The following is a 26,464-nucleotide window of genomic DNA, read 5'->3' as shown; positions in this document are numbered from 1 at the left end:
CAGCCTATGTGTTAAAAAGACTCAGTCTGTGCTTTAAAAAGTTTGAGACATTCAATCAGTTTTTCCCCTCTCATATTACTTAAATAGTGATTTATGGGACTACAAATTCATAGGAGTGTACATAAACACCATTCCCACCACCAAAAGACTGTGTCCCATCCCCGCCCTATGAAGCTGAACATCCAGCCTCACCCTCCACCCAGGGTTTTTACTTTGGTGCCCTACAGTTCACCTCATTTCTATCTTTCTTTGGTCATATTGTTCTAGTCAGAGTGTGTGTAGGGTGGGGATTTTAGTATCAGCATGCCTGGTAGTATCTATCACACTTCCCGGATTGGTGAGCTCTGGCCAATGTTGTCTAGCTTATTCCTGCGTTATTGAAAAGGTCATTAGTGAAGCAGCAGTGTTCCAACATGGCAGTGTGAAACAGAATGGTTTATGTTCAACACATCTAGCTATTTATTTATTTAATAGTTTTATTGCCACCAGGGTTATCACTGGTGCTTGGATCTGGCACTACACATTCACCACTCCTGGCAGTGATCTCTTTTTTTTTCTCCCTTTTTCCTTTTTCATTTCTAGTTCTTTTTTGATAGGACAGAACAAAACTGAGAGGGTTGAACAAGGGAGAAAGGTAGAGACACCCCAGTAGCACTGCTTCACTGCTCTTATAGGTGGGGAGTGGGGGCTCAAACCTGGTTCTTTAGCGTAGTAACGTGTGCGCCCAATGGAGTGTGCCACCATTAACACTTTGTTTAAGTTAAAAAGGTGCAGGTGGGGAGCCAGGGATCCTTATCCTGGTCCTTGTGCTTGGCGCCACCTGTGCTTAACCCGCTGCGCTACTGCCCGACTCCCCATTAACACTTTTAAACCCAGTGGTCACTTCATCTTAGTATTAGAGAAGCAATGAGGAGAAAATTCCTATCTGGCTAGAAAGTTTTCCAAAGAACATAATGTGATTAATTGTACACTATTTCCAGGATATCCATTGCAAGCAGTTTCGTAGTAAATTGAATATAAGGATGACGCATTGTTTTTCCTCCATTTCAGTGAAATCGAAGATGGTGGCCTAGATGCAAGTGCTAAAGTCTCAGAAGGTTGGTTCTTGTTTTTTGGTTTTTTCCCTAGTCTAAATTAGAAAGTGTTAAAAGGAGACTTCATTAACACCTCTGGTGAAGTTTTTAGTTGTCAGACTTGAAACTTACAGTGCTTGCTCTTGGGATCCCTGTGAACTTATCTGCTTTTGGGAAATGATCTACTGCTATATCATTCGAGAGCGATATAATTCTTTGGTGTTTTGTTATTATTTGTTTACACTTTTTAATTCCTATTGAAATAGCATCGGTTTACAAAACCATGTGTGATATAATTCTTCGGTGTTTTTTATGATTATTTGTTTACACTTTTTAGTTCTTATTGAATAGCATCGGTTTACAAAGCCATGTGTGTTAGGGGCCTAACTTCATACTTCTTCCTAACGTGCCTTACCACACCAGACGTCCACAGAAGCACCAACAACACTTCACTGAAGACTATAGGGTCCCCTTCGTGCTTAGAACTTCTGACACCCCTTCAATGACCTCTGTTCCACAGAGTCTAAGTGCTTGTTTCAGACCTTTGACGTTCCTCTCCTTGTTTCACTGTTTCTCTATGTCCTAGCTACTGTAAATTGTGCTTCTGTGAACAGAAGTGTGTACAGATACACTTAAGATTTGTGTGTGTTTTTTTAATCTTTTCTTCAGATGGTTAATTAGAAGTTTAAGAGCTGGATCATAGTCCTGTCTTTAATATTAAGAGTCACTTCCATTTTATCTTTCATACTAACTGAGCAAATTTATATCCCCACCACTGGTAGAAGATTATCACTTCCTCCATACCCTCACCTAGCACTTGGCTCTGGTCTTTTTGGTAGACCATTCTCACAGGTGAGAGGTTTCTCTCTCATTGTTTTTCTTTGATATTCCTGAAAATGAAGGACTGAGAGGAAAAAAATGCATTCTATTTCTCTCCATTTTTTGGTGGAACTAGTAATTTGTTGTAGTTATGTCAGGTCTTCGAGTAGCTTGGATATTAGCATTTGTCAGGTATATGCACTATGACTGTTCTTCCTCAGTAATATGCTTTTCAATGATCCCAGTACTGTTTTTGATCATGCAAAAAAAAAAAAAAAAAACTTTTCAGTTTGATGTAACCCATTTATTTACTCCTGCTTTTGTTTCCTTTACCATTGGAGTCAAACTTAAAAGACATCACTTGAGTCATTACCATTGGGGTGTTTTGCCTGTTCCTTCAGTGTATTTATATTTTCAGTTCTAAAATGCGTGTCACATACACTTGGACTTAACTTTTGGACATGGTGAGAAAAGATGATGAAGTTTCACTCTTTCACTTGTGACTGTCCAGTTTTCCCACTACTACTTATTGAAGAGAATATATTTTCCTCATTTTAGGTCCTGGACTCCTTTATCATAAAGTAGCTAGCCAAAATGTGAAATATGAAAATTCATTTCTGAGCTCTCAAATTCTATTCCATGTCCAAGATTCCCTATACTCTTACTCCAGTACCACACTATTATCTTCACTGTGGCTTTACACTATAGCTGTAAGTCACAATACATAACTTAGTTCTTAATCTTTTTTCCTCAGTATTGTCAGTTCAGGTTGTCTTGTAGTTCCAAATAAATTTTAGTATGACTTGATCTATTTCCCTTACAAAAGCTGTTAGAACTTGATAAAGATTGTATCAACTGAGTGACATATTTGTTTTACAATCCAAGAACATAAAAATATTTCTTCTTCTTTTTGTTTCTCTTAGTTTAACACTGACTTGTGTTTTGGGTGAATATATATTTTCTCACTTTAATTAAGTCATCCCAAGGTACTTAGTGCTTTTTGGTATTTAATTTATTTCATTCTCTTCTATTTCACTGCACAAAGAAATGCAACAAATTTTTATATTGGATTGTTGGAAAAGTTATGATATATTTTTCTGTGTTTTCCTGTTAAAATGCCTCATGACTTTTCTGACAACCAAATAAACTGATTTTGTATTATTGCTTCATTCTATGGACTTATTTTTTCTAAGTTTTATTTAGTATCCACTCGAGTTTTCTATGTATGTTGTTATGGCATCTACAAGTAGTAAATTTTACTCTGTTTCTAATTTTTGTCTTTTTTTTTTCTTGATATTTGATTAAAAGGTTAATGGCTTATAGTATGGTTGTTCATACCTGGGTAAATTTGTTTCTCATTTTGACCCTATTCCTACCTCACTGGTCAACTTAAATAGTATAGTTATTCATAGCCTTTGGATATGCTATCCCTTACTTTGTACTCTTTCCTCTTCTCTCTGCACTGCTCATTCAGTACCTTTGGCTTTTCACTCAAATGTTACCATCTCATAAGTTATTCTTCTGCACTCTTCACCAAAACATGACGTATTCCACTTTGGCTGTTTGTCTGCTTGACACGTACCACTGTTGACATGCTATGTATTTTAATTAGCTGGAGTCTTCCTCCCCCCCCCCCCCGTCATGTAAAGCTGCTTCACAATGAGGATAACTTCATTTTCAAAAGTATACAACAGGCATAAAGCTAAGAGCATAATTAAGGGGAAGGGGGCATTGGTTGGCATTGAGGCATCAGTTAAACATTCAGGTTTCAAGATGTCATACATACAAATGACTATGTAAGTCTGTAGTTGAATGGAGATGTTCATTCTACATTAATTCCACTTTAAATGGCCTTGCAGACTCAAAGATTGTTAGATCTGGCAAGGACCACAGGAATCAACTAATGAGTATAATTCCTCATCTGATAGGTAAAGATTGATAGAGATTAAGTGGCTGTATAGGAGTATCTACTTACAGAAAAATGTATCTCCTACTGCATCAAACATCACCGTTCCTAATATATATAATATATATATCATAACATATATTATATGTATATATAATAATAATATCTTCTTTCTGCCTACATGCTCTGATATTTCAGTAAAAATAATGTCAAGATTTCTATCACTACTATTCATGACTCCTAACTATTTTTACTCCCTCCTTTCCTCCACAGGAAATTCTCAGGAAAACACTCTAGAGAATTCAGATAGTGTTAAGGTGGGTATACCCAGCAGCGTATGCTTGTCTACATGTGATTCCATTGTTACAGCCTAGTTGTCAGAGTCACGTAAAGAGTTCATGGTGCAATTCGTGGAATTTCAGGAAGCATTTCCCTAGTCAGCTTTCTGATCTCCCTCCCTGGCTGAGAATTATCCCTGGTACCCACCCCACCAAAATAAATAAATAAATAATCCGTAATACAAATCCCCACCTTAAGTTTAATTCACCATTTCTAGCTTATTTGCACAGATAAGCTAGGGGCACCTCTCACCACTACCTATATAAAATTTCATTTCTTAGCTTTTATTTCTCGATACACATAACATCTCTTTTGCATTACATTAGAGAGCCTCTGCGTGTGAATCTCACACGTTAGACTCATGTGGGCATTTAGTTTTATTTGTTTGTTTATGTTGCCGTCAGGGTTATCACTAAGACTCAGTGCCTCCACAAAGTTTCTCTGGTGCTGTTGGCCACTTTTTTTTTTTTCTTTCATTTTTTATCAAGACAGAACTTGAGAGGGAAGAGAGGGATAGAGAGAGATCCACTCGGCACTGCTGTACTGCTTGCGAAGCCTTCTCCCCCCTCCTGCAGGTGGAGACCAAGGGCTTGAACCCACGTCCTCACACACAGCTACATTTGCACTCTGCTTGGTGCACCACTGCCCAGTTCACCATTTTGTTCTAGTTAATGTCAAATAGCTGTGCTACCTTTGGTAATATTAGTCCCAGGGATTCACATTATTTTTTTCTCAGAGATAAATTGAAATCTTTGGAAAAAAAAAAAAAAAAAAACCTATTCTTTAGTCACTGTTCTATTTTATTTATCATGTATCCTGTGTGAAATCTCTCTGTGTGTATATATAATCATAATATTTAATTGCATCAAGTCTCCTTAGAGAAATCATGCTAAAGTTTAACATTTGGAGGTCTTTTCATGACCAACACGTATGCACTGCACGTAACTGGGTCTTGGTTGGCTTGTGTTGGGTTTTTTACACCTCTATTTTTTAAGTTGCTAGAATTATTGAATAGCTGTAATGAAATTCACCCAACTACCAGACACAAACTATGTTATCACTTAGGAGAAAGTTGCTGCTGCTGTTTTCTATGAAAAAGGTGGCAATGGCCTACCAAGTTAAAACAACTGTCTGAGTCATGTTCTCTGTCCTCATAGCTAACTTTCCCCCTAGATCCCCAAATGAGTATTAGTTCCATAAATAAATTCAGGTTTATACATTGAACAGGCTTGTCTTCTCCATGGTTTATTCTCAGAAGAAGATAAATTACTTGGGAGCCAGGTGGTGGCGCACCTGGTTAAGCACACACATGGCAGTGCGCGAGGACCCAGGTTCAAGCCCCTGCTCCCCACCTGCAGAGGGAAAGCTTCCACAAGCGGTGAAGCAGGGCTGTGGGTGTCTCTCTGTCTCTTTCCCTCTCTATCTCCCCCTTCTCGTCTCAATTTCTCTCTGTTTCTATTCAATAATAAATAAGTAAAAATATTTTTTAAAAAGTTAAATAAGTTATTTTTCCAGTTCAGACCAATAAGGGTGACTGGAAGACAGGTTATAGTTTGTGACTTAAAGTCTCAGGTAGTTTAGCTCTCCTCTTATGATCATCATGGCTCACTTCCATGGCAATGATCAATGAACATCGGGATTGACAAAAATCGTGAGATGAAATCTCATAGAATAAATATCTTAAGACAGCTGAGTACTGATATTACTGAAGTTATTTGCTACAATAGTTAAAGCAAATCACTTAAGGTTTTCTAGGTATTGCTAGTGTATAGCATCAAATATAAGACTAAGCACCTTTTTGGTTCTTTTTTGACAGTTTATTACCATCTTTGAAGGAAATAAGAATAATCTGGGCAATGCACAGCCTTCAAAAGGCATCATTTCAGGTATGAAATATACTATTTTTGCTCATTTTAATTAGTGATTTGCAGAATTATATGATAACAGTATAATTTCATACAGTTCCCACCACCAGAGTTCTGTATCCCCATCTCCTCCGCTGGAAACTGCATTAGTTCTCCCCACAAATATACTATTTTTTTTCACAATGATTATAATTACACTTCAAAAAAAATATCACAGAGGACTGGGCAGTAGCTCAGTGGGTTAAACGCATGTAGCACAAAGCGCAAGGACTAAAATGCATCCCAGTTCCATCCCACGGCTCCCCACCTGCAGGGGGGTCGCTTCACAGGCGGTGAAGCAGGACTGCAGGTGTCTGTCTTTCCCCCCTCTGTCTTCCCCTCCCCTCTCCATTTCTCTCTGTCCTATATAACAATAATGACTTCAATAACAACAACTACTACAACAATAAAAAAGGGCAAGAAAAGGGAAAATTAAAAATATATATGGCCTCCAGGAGCAATGGATTCATAGTGCAGTCATCAAGCCCCAGCAATAACCCTGGAGGCCAAAAAAAAACAAAAACAAAAAAAATACTGCCATTTAAGTATTAGCAAATAATCATGGCTTTTGAAAAATACTTTAGACCAAAGAGATCTTATTTCTAGCCCGCCTCCCTTACTATCTATTCTCCCTCTGCAAATCTGCGCGTGTATGTGTCAGTCACTAGGGCCTTGTATAAACAGTTCCATTGTGCCATCATTTTTTTTCCTCTACATACACATAAAGAGAGCCGTCCCACCTTCCTCATCTGTGATGGGATCTCTCATGTGGTGCCAGGGCTCAAGTCATTATACCTGAGCGAGCTATAGCACCAGTCCACTCTGCAAATCTTAAAATCTGAATTTAGCAAATGAGGATAAACACCTGCCTGAGGTTTCATAGTAAGAAAACGGAGAACTTGCAGTGCTTGCAAGTAGGTCTTTTGAGTGAATCTACTTGGTCTTCCCTCCAAATACTGCTTCATACAATTGTCATTGCATTCCCGGAATAAGACCCACATTAGGGAATAGTCAAAATAACCTGTGGTTTTACTGTGAAGAGAACAGTTAAACGATGCAGTATATGGAACCTGGCTCCAAAGTCCCCCAGGTTCAATCCCTCGCATCACCATAAGCCAGAGCTGAACAGGGCTATGGAGAAAAAAAAAAAAAAAAAGACGGGAGTCAGGAGGTAGCACAGCGGGGTTAAGGGCATGTGGCTCAGAGCACAAGGACCAGCAGAAAGATTCGAGCCCCGGCTCCTCACCTGCAGGGGGGTCGCTTCACAAGCGGTGAAGCAGGTCTGCAGGTGTCTTGTCTTTCTCTCCCCCTCTCTGTCTTCCCCTCCTCTCGCCATTTCTCTCTGTCCTAACAGCGACGACATCAGTAGCAATAAAAGTAATAACTACAACGACAATAAAAAACAAGGGCAACAAAAGGGAAAATAAATATTTAATTTTTTTTTAAAGACAAGGTTATACCTTTCCAAATGAACTGAAACACTCTCTCTCTCTCTCTCTCTCTCTCTCTCTCTCTCTCCCTCCCTCCCTCCCTCCCTCTATTATTGTAGCCTTGTTTTAAGTAACAACAAAATAAAAGTTTTTATTCAATTGAAAATTTACCCAAATTTGGTGTTAAGAGACTAAAGAAGTTTGAATGGAATTAAGCTTGCACTTAAGCACTTGGAAGTAGATACCTTTATGTATAGAGCTGACTTTCCATGAGCTTCAAAAAATAATGTTTTCTGCTGGGAAAAGAAAATCATTTTTTGATACGTGGTCAGAGATACATAAATGCAATAGGTATAATGATGCCACAAACATCAGAATGCCAGTGAACCCAGCCACCCGCCAATTCCAGTCAAACCACTTTCTACTTATGAGAGGTCACTTGTTTTGTTTTGTTTTGTTTTGTTTTGTTTTGTTTTGTTTTGTTTTGTTTTGTTTTACCGGCACACTGCTCAGCTCTGGTTTATGATGGTGCTGAGGACTGTACCAGGGAACTCAGAGCCTCAGGCATAACCATCATGCTGTCAACCCGAGCCCTATTCATGTGTTCTTAGGCAAAATATTTAACTAGTTGAAGATTCAGTGTCCAAGGACAGAGATAATTATACTACCTGTTTCTTGTTCTTTTTTTATAATATTTATTTATTCCCTTTTTTTTTGCCCTTGTTGTTCTCTTATTGTTGTAGTTATTGATGTCATCGTTGCTGGATAGGACAGAGAGAAATGGAGAGAGGAGGGGAAGACAGAGAGGAGAAGAAAGACAGATACCTGCAGACCTGCTTCACCGCCTGTGAAGCGACTCCCCTGCAGGTGGGGAGCCAGGGGCTCGAACCTGTTTCTTGTTCTTGTCATAGAATCAAAGCAAAAGAATCTTTGTGAATGTCTTTAAATTTTATAAAGTTCATAAATTTCTTTTAAGGTGTCAGTTTCTATATTATAATTTATCAATGCTATTATATGAGCCTGTTAAAATAACTCTAATAAGAGATAGGCTGGGAGTCTGGATTGACCTGTCAATGCCCATGTTCAGTGGGGAAGACATTACAGAAGCCAGACCTCCCACCTTCTGCATCCCATAATGACCCTGAGTCCATACTCCCAGAGGGATAAAGAATAGGAAAGCTATCAGGAGAGAGGATGGGATATGGAGTTCTGGTGGTGGGAATTATATGAAATTGTACCGCTCTTATTCTATGGTCTTGTCAATACTTCCATTTTGTAAATAAATAACAGTAAAATGTATCTCTAATAAATTGACATATTTACCCTTTTGTTTTGTTGCAGAAACCCCTAAGGCAAGTATTTCCAAACAAGGATCTCAAATGCTTGCAAAAGTATCTTCAGCATTTTCAAAGGTGTTTTCTCAAACTAACACTAACATTTTCAAATCCTCATCTCATGACCAAGATGAACACTGAACTTTGTATATCTTTTCTATGCCCACATTCTCTAAAAAAATAAATTAATAATTAAAGCATAACAGATTGTCCCGTCAGACCATTTGTATTATACTGCGTGAACAATTAGGGACAATAGAAAGTATAAGTGGGTGGTGAGGGATCTCACTTACACTTTACATAAGAAAAGGATTTGAGGGCTGGTGAAATAGCTTACTCAGATAGCGTGGCACACAGCACAAGGGCCGGCATAAGGATCCCGGTTCGAGTCCCCGGTTTCCCACCTGCAAGGGAGTTGCTTCACAAGTGGTGAAGCAGGTCTGCAGGTGTCTGTCTTTCTCTCACCTTCTCTGTCTTCCCTTCCTCTCTCCATTTCTCTCTGTCCTATCCAACAACAATGACATCAATAACCACAACAATGATAAACAACAAGAGCAACAAAAGGGAAAATAAATAAAATTTTAAAAAAACTTAAAAAAAAAAAAGAGTAAAGTTGTACCTCATAAACTAATCAGTTCTCAGTCAATAAGCCATGGAAAGGTTAACTTAAATTTTTTTTTTCTGTTAAATTCTTAGAGGTTATTTGGTTACTTACTTAGCAAATTGAGATGACACAGTAAATTCAATATACAATGTTGAAACTGATTTGTTGACTATTAAAAATATGCCTTTGGATGGTCAAGTGAAAGCAGATATTAAATATATGTAGCAGATATTAAAGATTTGACTAAAGTAATCCTGTGAATGCTTTGTGGTCACACAGTATCAGATAATCTATGATGCAAATTGTCAAGTAGATGAAAATTGCTGGAAGCTACATTCAGGGGAAGGAATCCTGTCATTGTATATAAATTAACAGCAGTGCTGCCTGTATCCTTTCCTATAATATGCAAATCTCTGACATTTTTCAGTCTTCGAGATGTATTTTTAAGATACCTGGTAACAAGAGACTCAGCTATAACATTTCCTATCAAAACTTTTTTTTCCATGTTTTCATGTGTGAATAAGGAAATAAACAAATCCTAAATGCTCATATTTTAATACATACTTGCATGCATATTTATATATTTAAAGATAGAATAAAAAGAATAGAACTTTTCTCAGAGATTAAAATTTTTTATAATATTTTTTATTCATAAAAGAGATTTCCAATTTTCTCCAGCTAGAGGAGAAGGGGGAAGTATGGTGTTCAGAATTAACGACTAAAGCTGCCGAGGGAATAGGAGGAAATGGGTTCAATTATTGATAAATGTAGGTTGCAAGTTTCTGTGCTAGATATCATATGTTAGGATAGAAATATCGAAAACTGAACCTAAGCAAAATGAAAGGATACTTACTACCTGCTAAAATTTAAGTGGCTGAAATTTCTAGGAATAACAGTTTTTTTGAGCCATTCTTCCTGAAGATGCCTTTCAAACCTATAAAGCAGTGGAGGATGCTGACCCTGTTGATGTTGTACTAAGAAAGGAGCTTGCATTTTTTTATATGAAGGGTTAGATATGGAATGGCATGGGTTTGCAGCACATAAAATAAGTAGATATGTCTGATTCAGTGAAAAAATTATGAACAGATATAAATTCATTTCATGTCACAAAATCTGTGATTTTTTTTTTCAGTGATTTGGAACTTGTGTAGCTGTTCTTACTTTTCTGGTTGCTCAAGAATATCAATAGACCACATTTATCAAATATTTACTAGTACTGATTCTTACAGATGAAAACTTGACTTTCATAAACGATCATAATTCCTTTGAGATGAAGGTTGCAGGATGAAGGTTGCAGGGTATTTCTAAAAAATACCCTGCAATCTTTACTAGTGAAGTTTATACAGAAATAATTATGATTACAGGACTTTTTTTTTTTCTGTACCAGAGCACTGCACAGCTCTGTCTTACCATGGTGTCAGGGACTGAACTTGGGACTTCAGAACCACAGTCATGAAAGTCTTTTGCAAAATCATTACACTATCTCCCTGACCCTAGAAGGCAACTTTAAACTATTTGAACAAAGGTAAAGTTTGGGGCTATGATTTTACTGCTGGGGGTTAATTTAATGCCCGATATGATAGAAATTACAAAATATACCTCAGTAGTAACAATTCTGAGGCACATGTTAACTTGAGTGCAATGATCAAGAAGAAATTCAATTGGCAAAATTAACTCAAATGATCATCAAAAGACTACTTCTGTAATAAGTTACTCAAATTGGCTGAATATATAACCAAAAGTGACTATTTAAACAAGAATCTAAGATGTTAATTGGTAATTTGATTTCCCCATGAGCAGAGACTCCATGCCAACCTTAGAAAAAGAATATTAGAATACTTTGGGACAGAGACTACCTAATGTTTCCTCTGTGTATCTGAGTAAATTTGCAAAGGTTGTGATTAGAACATTGACTATAATAATGTTGAAGAATTTAATTCTCTTCCTCAAACAATTATCACAAAATTAGACTATATCATTAAAGCAAATTATGTATGACTGCAAATAAACCAAAGGCAAATTTGAAAATGAGTAGGAAGTATCATAACCACCTTCCAGAATTTACAATTCTTCTTCTTCTAGCGTTTGCCGAATTTACAATAAAGCATAGTAAGTCTTTTTTTCCACTGTTGTTGCTGTTATTGTTATTGCTTCTGTTATTGTTGGATACGACAAAGAGAAATTGAGAGAGGAGGTGAAGACAGAGAGGAGGAGAGGAAGATAGACACCTACAGACCTGCTTCACCGCTTGCAAAACTTGCAAAGGACCCCACCCCTAGACAAGGAAGACATCCCCCACACACACACACAAACAGGAAGTGAGGGGCTCAAACTAGGATCCTTGCATTGGTACTTGCACTTTGTGCTATGCGTGCTTAACTGCCTGGCCCCCCAGTAAGCCTTTTTTTTTTTTTTACATGGGATTACTACCTTCCTTCTCTCTCCCTAACTTGTTTTGATAGAAGTTAAAAATAAATAAATACTAGAAGAGCATTTATATTTCTAATACACGCTAGCATATGTGCAGATGTTTAACTGAGATTCAAAGTCTTCAGAATCTAAGACTTCCATTTAGAGGTCTCTATTTATGTGGCATATTTGATACACCAGGCCTAAAGGTAATCAGAATGAAAAAGGAAAAAAAAATGGGAGGAGAGACAAAACCAAGTATTTTCTTTCATAAGATTCCCTTATAAATTTAATCCCGGAAAGTTACAAATTAAGCAGATATCATGAGGAAAGCATAGAACTTGGTTCCATGAAGTCCTGATTTTGATCATCTGCACTATATATGCCAAAGATGTGATCTGGTTCTCTCTCACTCACTAAAGAAATAAAGAATTCTTTCAAAAATTAGGAGCAAAGAAGCATCTGATAGAGTAGACCTCTTACAGTGCACAAAGACCCATAAGCACTCCCCAGTCCCTACCTGCAAGGTGGAAGCTTCATGATCAATGAATCAGTGCTGCGGGTATCTCTTTCTCCCCTCCTCATCTCCCCCCTACTCTTTCCTTTATTGGTCTCCATTCAAAATAAATAAAAAGTAAGGCAGAATTCATGCATGTGAGTATATATGCAGATATCATGTGTTGCTAAAAAAACAGACAATTATCAGTAAAGCTGGGATAGGAAACATATGAAGAGTAGAAGCTATGGCCTATACATTGGAAGAAAATGAGTCAATAAAAATCGAGTTTAAGGCACCAGGAGGTGGTGCACCTGGTTGAGCGCACATGTTACAATGTGCAAGGACTCGGGTTCAAGCCCCTGGTCCCCAACTGCAGAAGGAAAGCTTTGTGAGCGGTGAAGTAGGTCTGCAGGTGTCTCTCTGTCTCTCTTCCTCTCTATCTCTCTTACCTTCTCGATTTATGGCTGTCTCTACCCAATAAACAATGTTTTTTTTTAAATTGAATTTAAGAGGGCCTCAATAGTGAATGTATTAGACAAAACCTTCAACTATTCTACTTATTTTTAAAGAATTAAAATAATGTGATTCAATAAAGAGATGTTTTCAGGTTGTGGAAACAGCTTTTGGCGTAATCATTATACTGTCATTACTAAGGCTCTGAGGTCCCAGGTCTAGTCCCCAGCACCACCATAAACCAGAGCTGAGCAGGGTTCTGGTAGCTTTCTCTGTGCATCTTTCTGTCTGTCTTTGCAATGCCTGTGTGTGTGTGTGTGTGTGTGTGTGTGTGTGTGTGTGTGTGTGTGTGTTACTGTATCATTAAAATAATTAAAATGTATACTAAAAGAAAGATTTTTCCAGTTTTTATTTCTAGTTTAAATCCATTGTGGTAAAAAAAAAAAAAAAGATACTATATGATTTTTAGATTTTAAAAAAATGTGGTTTTTGATCCAGAATGTAATCTATCACATCATTTCATGTGTGCTTTTGAACAAAGTGTGTATTCTGCTGTCACTGAATGAAATAGTTTATAGATGTCAGTTGTGTCAGATAATAGATGGTGTAATTCACTTGCAATGTTTTATGTGAGATTAAATGCCTGAATATTGCTAAGTGTCTTGTGAATTAAAATGATAGACTCTGGAAGTTCTCCTATCAGTTGAATTTTGGTTCTTGGAGTATTTGACTTTTCTTTACTCTAATAAACAAGTAAAGATGATAGGTTGTTGGAATACATTGTTTCCAGGGTATGGGGACTTCATGGATAGGAAACTTTATCCAGTTTTCAGGTCTCTGAGATTAGATGTGTTTCAGGGTAGAGAGAAAATAACTGACATGTCCCAGACTTGGTCCCAGAGCAGAACTTTGTAGTAAGGGAAACAGCCTGAAAAATGGGTCTCATGATCGTTTTAGTCAAAGAAATGTACCAGGTAGATAAATAGCAAGCAAAGATATATTTTGAGAGCCTGGAGGCAAAGTTACAAATCACTAAGATTTCTGATAACAAGGTTCAGGAAGTTTCTTTATAGAAAGAGAGAAAAAATCCTTATGGCACTGCTTCCACGACATGGAAGTCCCCCTTCCCTCCCCACACAGACGTGAAGACCATGGGCTTGAACTTGGGTCCTCACACATGATCATGTATGTGTTCGACCAGGTGCACCACCGCATGGCCCCTGGACATAGGATTTGAGATTTATATTCTGATACACTTCAAGTTTATTAACATGATTGTGACAAATATTTGTTGAACTTCAGGTATGTCTCAGACTCTGAATTGCTGAAGAAGATTCTGGTCTCAGACTTCCTGGTAGCTGTTACTAGAAATTCTATCGACTGTTACCTTTGCATCTGTGTTTGCGAAATATATCCCGTTTGAATGATATACCATGAGACATATATTTCAGACGCTACCCCTTATTACAAGAATCCTACTCTAGGTAAAAAATGGACATATCAAAATTTTTTCTTTGGGAGTCGGGCGGTAGTGCAGTGGCTTAAGTCCATGTGGTGCAAAGCACAAGGACCAGCATAAGGATCCTGGTTCGAGCCCCTGGCTCCCCACCTGCAGGGGAGTGGCTTCACAAGCAGTGAAGCAGGTGTGCAGGTGTGTCTATCTTTCTCTTCTCCTCTCTGTCTTCCGCCTCCTCTCTCCATTTCTCTCTGACAATTCCAACAACGACATTAATAACAACAATAATAACTACAACAGGGGTACCAAAAGGGAATAAATATATATATAATTTCTTGGCCTATACACTAAGCTAGAAGGGTGCAAAACATCCATAACTATGATATCTGACTGCTGCCCTAACAGTTCTCTCTATCCTGGAACACATCTAACCTCAGGACTCTAGCAATTGGTTTTGGTTCTTCTTTTGAGTATTCCCCATAGTGAACAGTGAGAGATATAAGAATTAAGGGGAGGGACTGGGTGGTGGTGCACCCGGTTGAGCGCCCATATTACAGTGCACAAGGACCCAGGTTTGAGCCCCGGGTCCCCACCTGCAGGGGGAAAGCTTTGCAAGTGGTGAAGCAGGGCTGCAGGTGTCTGTTTCTCTCTCTCCCTCTCTGTCTCCTCCTTCCCTCTCAATTTCTGGCTATGTCCACCCAATAAATAAAGATTATAATAAAAAAAAGAATTAAGGGGGGAATGTTGCCTTTGATTCATTATAATTTAATACAAAGTTTTCATATCAGTTGATAACTGTAGAATCAGTGGTATGGCTCATATAAGCAAAACATGAAAGAAAGATTTACTGGTGTGAGTTTTTTTCACCCAAGATAAAAAGAATTCAAATGTGGATCATCTAGAGATTAAGTCAAAAGTATTAAAAAGCAAGAGAGAATAAGATAGGACTTGGCTAATTCCCCAGTTCTGTGTAACCCTGAATTTCTACGCTGTGGGATCATTTAGGGTCTGCACAGTCTAGGCTATTTTGGTTGGTGAAAGGGGATCAAAGAACTTTCTTTTATTTATTTTTCTTTAAAAAAATCTCATTTATTTATTTATTGTTGGACAGAGACAGAAGTTGAGAGCATGGTGGGAGATAGAGAGAGACAGAGACACCTACAGTCCTGCGTCACCACTCTTGAAGCTTCCCCCCCTGCAGGTGAGGACCGGGGCTTGAACCGGGTCCTTGCACATTGTGATGTGTGCACTCAACCATGTGCACCACCACCTCGGGATTAAAGGAACTTTCTACAAAATGTAGAATTGTTATTTCCCTGGCTGCCGTGATTAGTGTAGTAAATCAACATGGTAAAGAAGTGTTTTTCAATTACGAACAGTTTGCAAAATGTGAGTTTCTAACCCAATGTCGCTGCAAACCTTTCAAGTACTGTTTTAAGTGCCTTCAACTACCTCAGGCAGCTTTTTCCTCTGATTTTGATGGCTCTCAGAATTGAGAATAGTTCTGTTGTCTGCCAGATTCTTTTCCTGGGGGTGGGAGGAGTGGGAGGGAGCAAAATACTGATAGAGTTATTTAATAAGATGGAATATTTTAAAAAATATTTATTTTATTTATTCCCTTTTGTTGCCCTTGTTGTTTTATTGTTGTAGTTATTATTATTATTGTTGTTGTTGTTGTTGTTGTTGTTGGATTGGACAGAGAGAAATGGAGAGAGGAGGGGAAGACAGAGAGAGGAGGAGAGAAAGACAGACACCTGCAGACCTGCTTCACCGCCTGTGAAGTGACTCCCCTGCAGGTGGGAGCCGGGATCCTTATGCCGGTCCTTGTGCTTTGCGCCACCTGCGCTTAACCCACTGCGCTACAGCCCGACTCCCAATAAGATGGAATTTTAAAGATTTATTTATTAGGTAGAGACAGCCAGAAATTAAGAAGGCGTGTGTGTGTGGGGGGGAACACTTGAAGCAGCTTGCTTCACTCCAGAGCTTTCCTTCTACAGGTGGGGACCCGGGATTTGAACCTCAGTCTTTGCACATCATAATATGTGTGCTCAGCCAGGAGGTGCATAGCCACCTAGCCCAATAAGATGGATTTTTATGTGCATAATCCTCTGGCCACTTTCATTTTGTTTTCCTGTCTTGCTCACAACTTTCACCAAGTGAGTGAAGACAGCTTTATCTCTTATAGAAGGCTGGACATTTTGGGGGGGTGGGGTGGGGGTGACTTTTTTTTATAATTACTTTAAATTTTTCCATTTTTTCCATATTCCAATCTATTTGTCTAGTCTGCCTTACATAATGAGACATTTACACTGTACATGTACACAGTGGATGTCTGAAAGGTGACACAAAAATTGAAAAATGCTAGGCAGCATATATTTTCTTTTCTTTTTTAATGTTTAGATTAGATGTCTTGAAATATGTAACTGCCCATTGCTACTTACTTCAATAGAAATATTTAATATTGGGGAGTAGGGCTGTAGTGCAGCGGGTTAAGCGCAGGTGGCGCAAAGCACAAGCACCGGCATAAGGATCCCGGTTCGAGCCCCGACTCCCCACCTGCAGGGGAGTCGCTTCAGAAGCGGTGAAGCAGGTCTGCAGGTGTCTGTCTTTCTCTCCCCCTCTCTGTCTTCCTCTCCTCTCTCCATTTCTGTCTGTCATATCCAACAACAACAGCAATGATAACTACCACAATAAAATAACAAGGGCAACAAAAGGGAATAAATAAATTTTTAAAAAAAGAAATATTTAATATTGAAAATAATATATTTCACTCATGCCTGAGGCTCTAAAGTCCCCAATGCCCCATACTACCATAAGCCAGATCTGAGCAGTGCTATGGGGGGGAAGGGGGGGAGGAGGAGGAGGAGAAAATCATATATTTGAGTGCCGTGGGTTTTAAGCATAGTCACCCACTGAAATATCTGAAATAACGAGAAATTTAGGAACATTAGAAAAATAATGTAACTCACATATACACTTAGGAGTCATCATTCAGTACATAAAACACATTTGAGTAAATAAATTTTGAAAGAGGAATTTTAGTTTAACTCTCCTGGTTCTGCAGAAGTGCCTACTTTCTCAGCTTCATGGCCCCTCGTGATGGTAGACTGCATAACCTCAACAAGGAGGTTCCACAATCAGGTCTCTTTACGCTTTTCTAGATGCATAGCAAGGGTCATACCAATTCATTCCAGCCAGTAAAATAAGCATTAAGAAACCAAATAATATTCATTCTCTCAAAATATCCATTGGGTAGTCTGGATGTGCTTCCTCAAATAGCAACATCACAAATGTATTCAGGAATTGCTACATGTTACGCTTCGTTATTATATTTTCGGTACGGGGGAGTTTGCGTTTAATTATTAATAATGCACATTAGATAATAAGCTAATTGTTCTGATGTTTATTGTAAAATAAAAACCAATATGTTTAGCTCATTTACACAAAACTAATTAAAATTTTATTGTATTGCACTGAAAGTTAAGATTATTAATTTTTAAACAACATGAAATTTTTACACAAGAACAAATGGATATTGTCAATTTACTTACACTCAATTTCAGCAATTGTACCAATGATAAGCATTTCAAACTATGTTTCCAAAAGATAGTTTGTATACCTTTCTCTGTCACTGCTAGAGCGTCACTGCTCTGTGGGTCAACTTCCTGAAACTTCTTACTTGAGAAATTCTACAGCTCCTAGCAGACATTTCTGTCTTTTTTTTTTTTCTAGATAAAGATGGAGAAACTGGGGGCAGGTGGTGGTGCACCTAGTTATGTGTTTGTGTTATCATGAGCAAGGACCTGGGTTCAAACCCTCAGTGCCCACCTGCAGTGGGGAAGGCTTCACGGGTAGTGGAGCAGTGCTGCAGGTGTCTTTCTTTCCTTCTCATTGCCCTTGCCCTTTCAGTTTCTCTCTGTTCTATCAGATTCAATAAATAAAGTTAAAAGTGTCTATTTAAAAAAGAGAAAGACCAAGAAACAGAGAGAGACAGAGAAATAGAGTGCGGTGGAGAGACAACTCAGCACTGGCCACCACTGGGAGGCTCCCCCTTTGCAGGGCACTCCCACGTGGGGCTGGAAGAGGCTTCAGGCTGGGTCCTCATGCTAGTAAGACTGCTGTGTGACATATCTAAAAGAGAAGGAAAGGATGAAAAGAAAATAATGACTTTCTTATGAATCTAAGAATTTCAGTGTTAAGGAATTCAAACTGAGACCCAGTTAGCGTTTTCCTGTAATCCTGTCCAGCAAAGAAGACGCAGGGTTCATAGCTGTTGGTTTTGGTTAGCATCTAATTTAGCGAGGGAGACTCATGAATCAACCAATGGAAAGACTGAGGGGCATTTTTGAAGGAGTGATTACAATGTTTGATGGAGAAGTGGTCAGGGAAAGCAATGAGTCGTAAGTCCAAAAGAGCATCAACAGATCGCTACATCAGAGGAAACAAATGCTATATTGAGAGACGTAAGACTTAAACCTAGTTGATTATAAGGAGCAAAGAAAAGATTAAACTAATCTGAAAGCAGCAAGAAGAATAAACTCCTTCTATGATACGCACTTTTCATTTTATACCTCTAAACAGAGAATCAAAGGCATGTGAAAGGAAAAAAATTACCATGTGACAAAACAGAACAGGAAGTTTTCTTGGAGAAAGATTACTTCAGGTGGGGGTAGATAATATAATGGTTATGTAAAAAGACTCCTGCCTCAGGCTCCTATGTCCCAGGTTCAATCCCCTGCACCATCATAAACCACAGTTGAGCAGAGCTCTGGTAAAGAGAGAAAATGATTATTTCAATGCAAGTAAATAAAGAAAGCAAATTCCTACATGAGTCTGATCGCCAAAATTCAGTTTTTAAAAGCAGAGTAAAGTGTTTTAGGAGTTGAATAGGGGTGAGAGGAAGGGTTGGGAAAAGCAGAGCATATTATCTGTATGTGAGTTGGAATTTCAGGAATAAAACTTTACCCAAAGCCCTAGGCAAGGATAAAGGAAGGATTCTGAAGGTTGGAAGAAGGAGGAGGAGGAGGAAGAGGAGGAGAGTGAGAAGAAGGAGAAGGAGGAGGAGAAGGAGGAGAAGGAGGAGGAGGAGGAGGAGGAGGAGGAGGAGGAGGAGAATAGAATCACATACAAAGGAAAACCCTTAAGATTATCAATAGATTTTGACACACAAGATCTAAAATCCAGAATAGAAAGACAAGATATATATCAAGCTCTCAATGAGAAAGGCTTTCAGACAAGAATGCTGTATCCTGCTAGACTGTCATTAAGACTAGATAGAGGGATAGAAACAGGCTGGGGGTATGGATCAACCTGCCAATGTCCACGTCTAGCTGAGAAGCAATTTCAGAAACCAGAAAGGCTCCTACCTTCTGCTTCCCCAAAACAACCATGATCCATACTCCCCATGGGGAAGAAGTGGATAGGATGAAGATAAAGAGTTTTCTTAACTCCAGCTCCATCAGCACCCAGAGAGAAGGAAAAGGAGAGGGGCGTATGGAGGTAGTAATGTTGTCATGACTGCCTTGGTGGGGAAGAGAGGATTGGATCAGGAAGAAAAATGGGGCAATTATGTCTAAATGTAGACAGATAGTTGGAGAGAGAGATGATGCCTGGCCATGTGGCCATTTGCAGTGGGGAGACTGAAGATTCAGAACGCTGGTGATGGAAATGGAATGGATTTATACCCTGTTGACATGTAATTTTGTAAATCAATATTAAATCACTAATAATAAAAAAGACCAGGTGGAAGGTGGAAAACCGTTTGTTTTCTAGTCCTAGTCTCAATCTTGACACCGTCATCTCACAGAATCTGTTTAGTCCGCCTGCATGTTAGCTATCAGGTCAGACAAACATTACTAAGTTCGTGGGCACCTTGGAACATACTTCTAAAATAGACTTCCTAGCTTCTTCCAAAATGAAGACCCTTAGTTCCATCTGCTCTGTTCCTACCTCTGGGTTCCTGTTTAATAATCTTTTTGTCCTTCTTTATATCTTACTTCTTTTTATCTACCAAGTTGCAAACACTATCACAATTCCATCCTGACTTTGATGGGTAGACCACCTCACCAGTGTGTCCCAGAACCTCACCTCCCCAGAGCCCTACCCCACTAGGGAAAGATAGAAACAGGCTGGGGGTATGGACCTTCTGTAGCTCAAAAGGAATTTTGGTCCATACTCCCAGAGGGGAGAAATACTAGGAAAAGATGGCCAGAGGGCTTTGAAATGCAATTCCATCAGGACCCAGAGAGAGAAGAGGAAAAAAGAAAACACATCCAGAGGTAGTAATAGGTGTAAGTGATATTTAGAAAATAAGGAAAGGCAGGATGATAGAAAAAATGCACAAAAATAATAATAGTCAACCCATTGCTGTGACCATGGGAGAAGCACTGCAGTTTCCAATAGAGGGAATGGGGACACAGAATTCTGGTGGTGTTCTCCTATTATACTGTCATTTTGTAAACCAATATTAAATCACTAATACAAATAAATAGAAATTAAATTTAAAATCAAAAAATAAATACATAAGGTAATAAAAGAGGGATGATCATAAAGAATGTTGGTCCATACACCCAGAGGGATTAAGAATAGGGAAGCTTCGTGGTCCAGGAGGTGGCTCAGTGGCGAAGGCACTAGACTCTCAAGCATGAGGTCTTGAGTTCAGTCCCCGGCAGCACATGTACCAGAGTGATGCCTGATTCTTTCTCTCTCTCCTCCTATGTTTCTCATTAATAAATAAATGAAACCTTAAAAAAAAAAAAAGATAGGGAAGCTTCCAATGGAAGGGATGGGACAAGGAACTCTGGTGGAGGATAACCGTTATCCTATGATCTTGTTAATCATTATTAAATCACGAAAAAACAAATTAAGCAAAGATAGGGTTGGCATTACATAATGCTCAGAGGATCAGTCAACCAAGAGGACTTACAGTTATTAATTTTCATGCACCAGTAAAGGGCCATCTAAATACACCAAACATCTACTTAAAGAACTATGACGAAGCGCCAGTGACACATAATAATAATAAGGGAATCAAACTCACTCTCACAAATTGACAGATCATTGAGGCAGAGAGATAATTTTAAAAAACACGACAGTTGGGAGTTGGGCGGTAGCGCAGAGGGTTAAGTGCATGTGGTGCAAAGCGCAAGGACCGGTGTAAGGATCCTGGTTCGAGCCCCCGGCTCCCTACCTGCAGGGGAGTTGCTTCACAGGCGGTGAAGCAGGTCTACAGGTGTCTGTCTTTCTCTCTCCCTCTCTGTGTTCCCCTCCTCTCTCCATTTCTCTCTGTCCTATCTAACAACAACGACATCAGTAACAACAACAATAATAACCACAACAATAAAACAACAAGGGCAACAAAAGGGAATAAATAAATAGATAAATAATATTTTTAAAAGACAGTTAAACCAAGACATAGGATATATATTAGGATAATACTCAGTTATTAATAATGATGAATTGACTTCTTCACCTCAACTTAGATGGAGCTAGAAGGAATCATGGTAAGTGAGATAAATGAGAAAGAGAAGGATGAATATGGGATGATCTCACTCATGGACAGAAACTGAGCGATAAGAACAGAAAGGGAAACACAAAGCAGGACTTGGACTGGATTTGTTAGTTTGGCTTTCGGTTCCTAGGCCATTTGGTAGAAGAGGACCTATGTGTGTGTGGAGGGGTTTTAGGGTGTTTAAAAAATGTTACACATGTACCAACAACTGTATACTGTTTACTATAAGCCATTAATTCCCCCAATAAAAATTAAACATAAATATAATAAAGTACAAACCACATTAAAAATATGAAGTATGGTTTGGGAAAATCTATATGTCCAGCATTGTTCACCATATCATCCAGGGACAATTGTATTTTGTATTATCAAGGTTCTCATTACTAATGTGTGCTAAGCTGTGATATAATTAAATGTACTTATCAAAATGTTTATCTGACCATCTTCTGTTGATGATTACACAAAATATTCCCATATTTGCAAATTTCAGTTTTATTTCAATGTCTAAAGCATAGCTATTTGGTTTGTCATAATTAACAAGGAGAAGTTTCAAAATGCCACTATAGCACTATTAGTATAACTGATCACTATCAGTACATTTTGAGTCAAATTATATATTCATATCTTGACAAGTATCTATTTCTAGCTTGCCGACAGTTTTAAGCAAAAAAAAATTATTTTAGTCCCTAGTGTATTTCTCTTATGATTTTTCTTTATTGTAATCTAGAGACAAAGAAGACAGCTGCATATTCCAGCTGTGACAAAGTGTTCCAATAAACAAGGCAAGTAGCATCAGTAATAAATCAAGCACTTTATTTCTTTACAAAAGTGACTATCTGTATTTACTATCAAAGCTGTTGCTAGTGCTAGTGCCTGGAAGCTGTTATGGCGAAAGGAATGCTTACCAGGAAGCTGTACAGCCACTAGCTGTACTAAACTTACCAGGGCACAAGAAGAGTCTTTCTCTTTTTAAATAACTTCTATTTGTTATTAATAATTTGTTACTAGATTTTAAGAGTACAGTGTATATTTCCATACTACATCTACCACCAAAGTTCCATATCCCTACCCTCCAAACTCCCAAAGATAATCACCAGAGTACAAGAAGATCCTTGTGGAAATATTGAAGAGATTTCCTCCCAAAATTATCATCAAGAATCTGTATCATCACATGAATTTGAAAAAACAACAACAGAAGGGAGCAAACTGTTTCTAAGACTTGTGAGAACTATAATGGTTATTCTGGGAGGTGTGAGGGATACAGAACTTTGGTAGTGGGTGTGTTTTGGAACAATACACTGTAACCTTACAATCTTACAAATTACTGTTAACCACAAATAAAAATAATTGTAAAAAAAGAAACAGCATCATTTGACTCCTATCACTGATTTAAGTAGCAGAAGACAGACAGTTCACTGTTGCCAGCAGAAAGCATTTAATGTTCACATTCCATGGTAAGTGGAGAGGGCAGAATGTCTCCCTCTTCCTCCTCTCCCTCCTCCTCCTCTCCATCCCTGCCCTCCTCCTCCTTCTTTTAGTCAAGCTATTGTTTTCTCTGTAATTTTTAGTAGTTTACAAGATTGTTCAATTGCAGGGTACAGTTCCATAACACACGCCACCAAACTTTCGTGCCCCCACCCACCCAATGATAACCAACTTAGTTCTCACAAAGTCTTAGAGGCATTTTGTTCTCTTTTAAAATATCTAATTAACTAAGTAACTAATTGGGTAGGGAAAGAGAGACATTGGTGGAGAAGAAATAGGCAGAGAAAAAGAGAGGCACCTGCAGCACTGCTTCAGCACCTGTGAAGCTTCTCCCCTGAGGTTGGTACTAGCTACACCACTGTCTGGCTGCTGCTTATTTTGTTCTTCTCCTTCGCTTCCTCTTCCTCCTCATTCTATTTCTTTCATGTGTTTCAATCATTTAGATTCCACATGAGTGAAACCATCTGGTAGGTGTCTTTCACCTCTTACTTCACTAAGACAATCTCAGGTCTTTCCATTTTTTCCCCAGAATACACAGTATCATTTTTATTGCATTGTAATATTCCATGGAGTATGTAATCTGGAATGTATTTAATGTATTCCTTTGCTAATTTTTATATTGGGTTATTTTTTTCTTTTTACTGGATGAGCTGTATAATTCCCCTACAGATATTTGATATCAGTTGCTTCTCAGATGTATGATATGCAAGTATCTTCTCTCAATTCCTGGGTTACCTGTTGATCCTTATGTAATTTGCACCCAAAGTGCAGAAGCTTATTAGTTTGATGATGTAGTCCCATTTAGCTAGTCTTGTTCTCATTTCACATGTACAAATGGTAATGTGTGGAACCACAAAAAAAAGAATGACCAAAGTGCTACTGAGGCTAAAAAAAAATAAATATAGGTATCATGCTTCTCCACTTCAGTTTCTACTACAAAGCAATCGGCATTAAAATAGCACTGTGCTGCGATATAAGTGAACATGTAGGCCTACAGAAATAAACTCACACATGTACCCCCAATACAGGATAAAGGAGTCAAGACCATACAGTGGGGAAAAGAAGATCTCTTTAGCAATTGGTTTTGGGAATATTGGACAGACACATGTAGGAAAATGAAACTAAAACTGAGTTGAGCAGACACATCGCCATGAGCAAGGGCCTGGTTGAAGACCCCAGTCCCTACCTGCAATGGGGAAGCTTCATGAGTGCTGAAGCAAGTACTGCAGGTATATCTCTGTCTCTGTTTCCCCCTTGCCCTCTGGATTTCTATCTTTCCTATCAAATTAAATTAAAAAAGTAAAAAAATAATAATAATAAGGCCACCTGAAGCAGTGTACCGAGAGGTTGAGCAAGGAGGGACAGGAGTAACCCCAAAGGTTCACCTTGTCTTATCAGACTCCCTGCCTCACAAAGCACCCTGCAATCCTGATACTATGGCCTGCTCCCTTATTATCTACATAATCAGTTTTACCTGAAATATCCCCACCCATTCCATTCCTTTGATCTATCTTCTTTCTACCCTCAAGACCCTCTCTGCCTGCAGGTATTATTATTTATCCTACTAGTTAAAACCCTTGCAACGGTTGCTAAGGAAGTTCCTACCTTTCCAGCCCCTTTTGCCTTTCTCCACCCCTTTCCAAACTATGTCAAGTGATTTCCGTTTCCGACTTGCCACTTCTGGGTCCGACCTTTAAAAGCCTGGGCTTCCTGATCAATAAAGAACTGAATTGCCTCACAGCCACAAGCTCCTTAAATGAGTCATCTCCCTCATGTCACTGAGTGAGTAGCACCCCAGGCTGGTTCCGGTTGCATTCTCTCCATCCCAGAGAGTAAGTACCCGGGAAGAAGCACCCCCACGCTAGCTTGGCATGCAGGCACCAAGTCCCACTGGTAATCCTAGTGACGATTAAAAAAATAAATTAAAAAAATGAAACTAGATCACCACTTAACATCAAGTATGAAATCAGCTCCAAATAGACTGAATACCTGAATATTGCATCTGAAATTCTTAAATACATAAAAGAGAACCTTGGTGAAACACTGCAGGACTTTAACATTAAATATGTATTTGCAGATTCAACAGAGCATTCTTTAATGAGGAAAAAAATCACTAAATGCATAAAATGTATATCATTTTGGAGTTGTCAAGATAGATAAAATATGTTCCAGTGTGAAACTCTTAAGTAATTTAGCATTTCACACACACACATACACACACACACACACACACACACACACATACACACACCTCTGGGTTGTCAGTAGCATGAGTTACAATACTATAAGCACAGTAAAAGTGTCTAAAGTCAATTAAAATGCAATTGCATGATTCTATAGCTAGGAATCAGAGAGATAGCTTAGTAGTTATGCAAAAGATTTCCATTCCTGAGGCTCTAATGTCCCAGGTGCAATCCCCAATTATCAGTATAAGCCAGAATTGAGCAGTGCCTTTGTAAGAAAAAATATGTATTCATTTTTTAAAAATTATATTTATTTATTTATTTTCCATTTCGTTGCCTTGTTTTTTATTGTTGTTGTTATTGATGTCATCATTGTTAAGATAGGACAGAGAGAACTGGAGAGAGGAGGGGAAGACAGAGAGGGGGAGAGAAAGACAGACACCTGCAGACCTGCTTCACTGCCTGAGAAGCAACTCCCCTGCAGGTGGAGAGCCGGGGCCTCAAACCAGGATCCTTACGCCGGTCTTTGTGCTTTGCGCCATGTCTGCATAACCTGATGTGCTACCGCCTGACTCTCGAAAAATATGTATTCTAAGAACACTAAACTGAGTTTTCTAAGATTACTGTTATGCACTAATTATATATTAATGCTCCACCTTGAATCACATTCTCACACTAACATTTGGAAATTCAGGATCCAAACATCGTATTTTATCATCTTTTGATGCATGCATCAATGATTAGTACTCCACTCACAGTCAGATCACTGATCTCAGAAAGGCAAATGCTAGCCTGATGCTGTGAGTTTAGTCATTTGCGATCTGTCCATCATACTCTGAAATGAGAAGACAGAATAGCAACAAAATAAGAGCATCTCTATATTAATATTCCAAGTTTGAGTAGTGATAGAACAAAATGAACAAAACAGAGAAATGATTAAGAAGAAAAGAGATGCTTACAAAGGAATTTCCAATGAACCGGTATGTTCTCATCACTTTTTTTGCCATACATTTTTTATAGCAAGACCTGAAAAAATGAAAAAATTATATATATAATTATT

The 26,464-nt window shown here is 38.5% G+C and overlaps 1 protein-coding gene across 1 annotated transcript in view; it reads left to right on the top strand.

Moving 5' to 3' along the window:
• FSIP2 (fibrous sheath interacting protein 2) overlaps positions 1-9,008 on the top strand; it is an 83,539-nt gene extending 74,531 nt beyond the window's left edge. Inside the window, exons 20-23 of the mRNA XM_060177611.1 lie at positions 1,051-1,097; positions 4,072-4,115; positions 5,954-6,023; positions 8,813-9,008. Coding sequence (XP_060033594.1) covers positions 1,051-1,097; positions 4,072-4,115; positions 5,954-6,023; positions 8,813-8,946 — 295 coding nt within the window. The 3' untranslated portion in view covers positions 8,947-9,008. The remainder of the gene's footprint in view (positions 1-1,050; positions 1,098-4,071; positions 4,116-5,953; positions 6,024-8,812) is intronic.
• Positions 9,009-26,464: the final 17,456 nt, after the last annotated feature.

The sequence above is a fragment of the Erinaceus europaeus genome, chromosome 18, assembly GCF_950295315.1.
Source record: "Erinaceus europaeus chromosome 18, mEriEur2.1, whole genome shotgun sequence".
In the NCBI taxonomy this organism is placed as follows: Eukaryota; Metazoa; Chordata; class Mammalia; order Eulipotyphla; family Erinaceidae; genus Erinaceus; species Erinaceus europaeus.
Note: the sequence above shows the minus strand (reverse complement) of the source record. Positions and strands in the feature narration are given on the sequence as shown.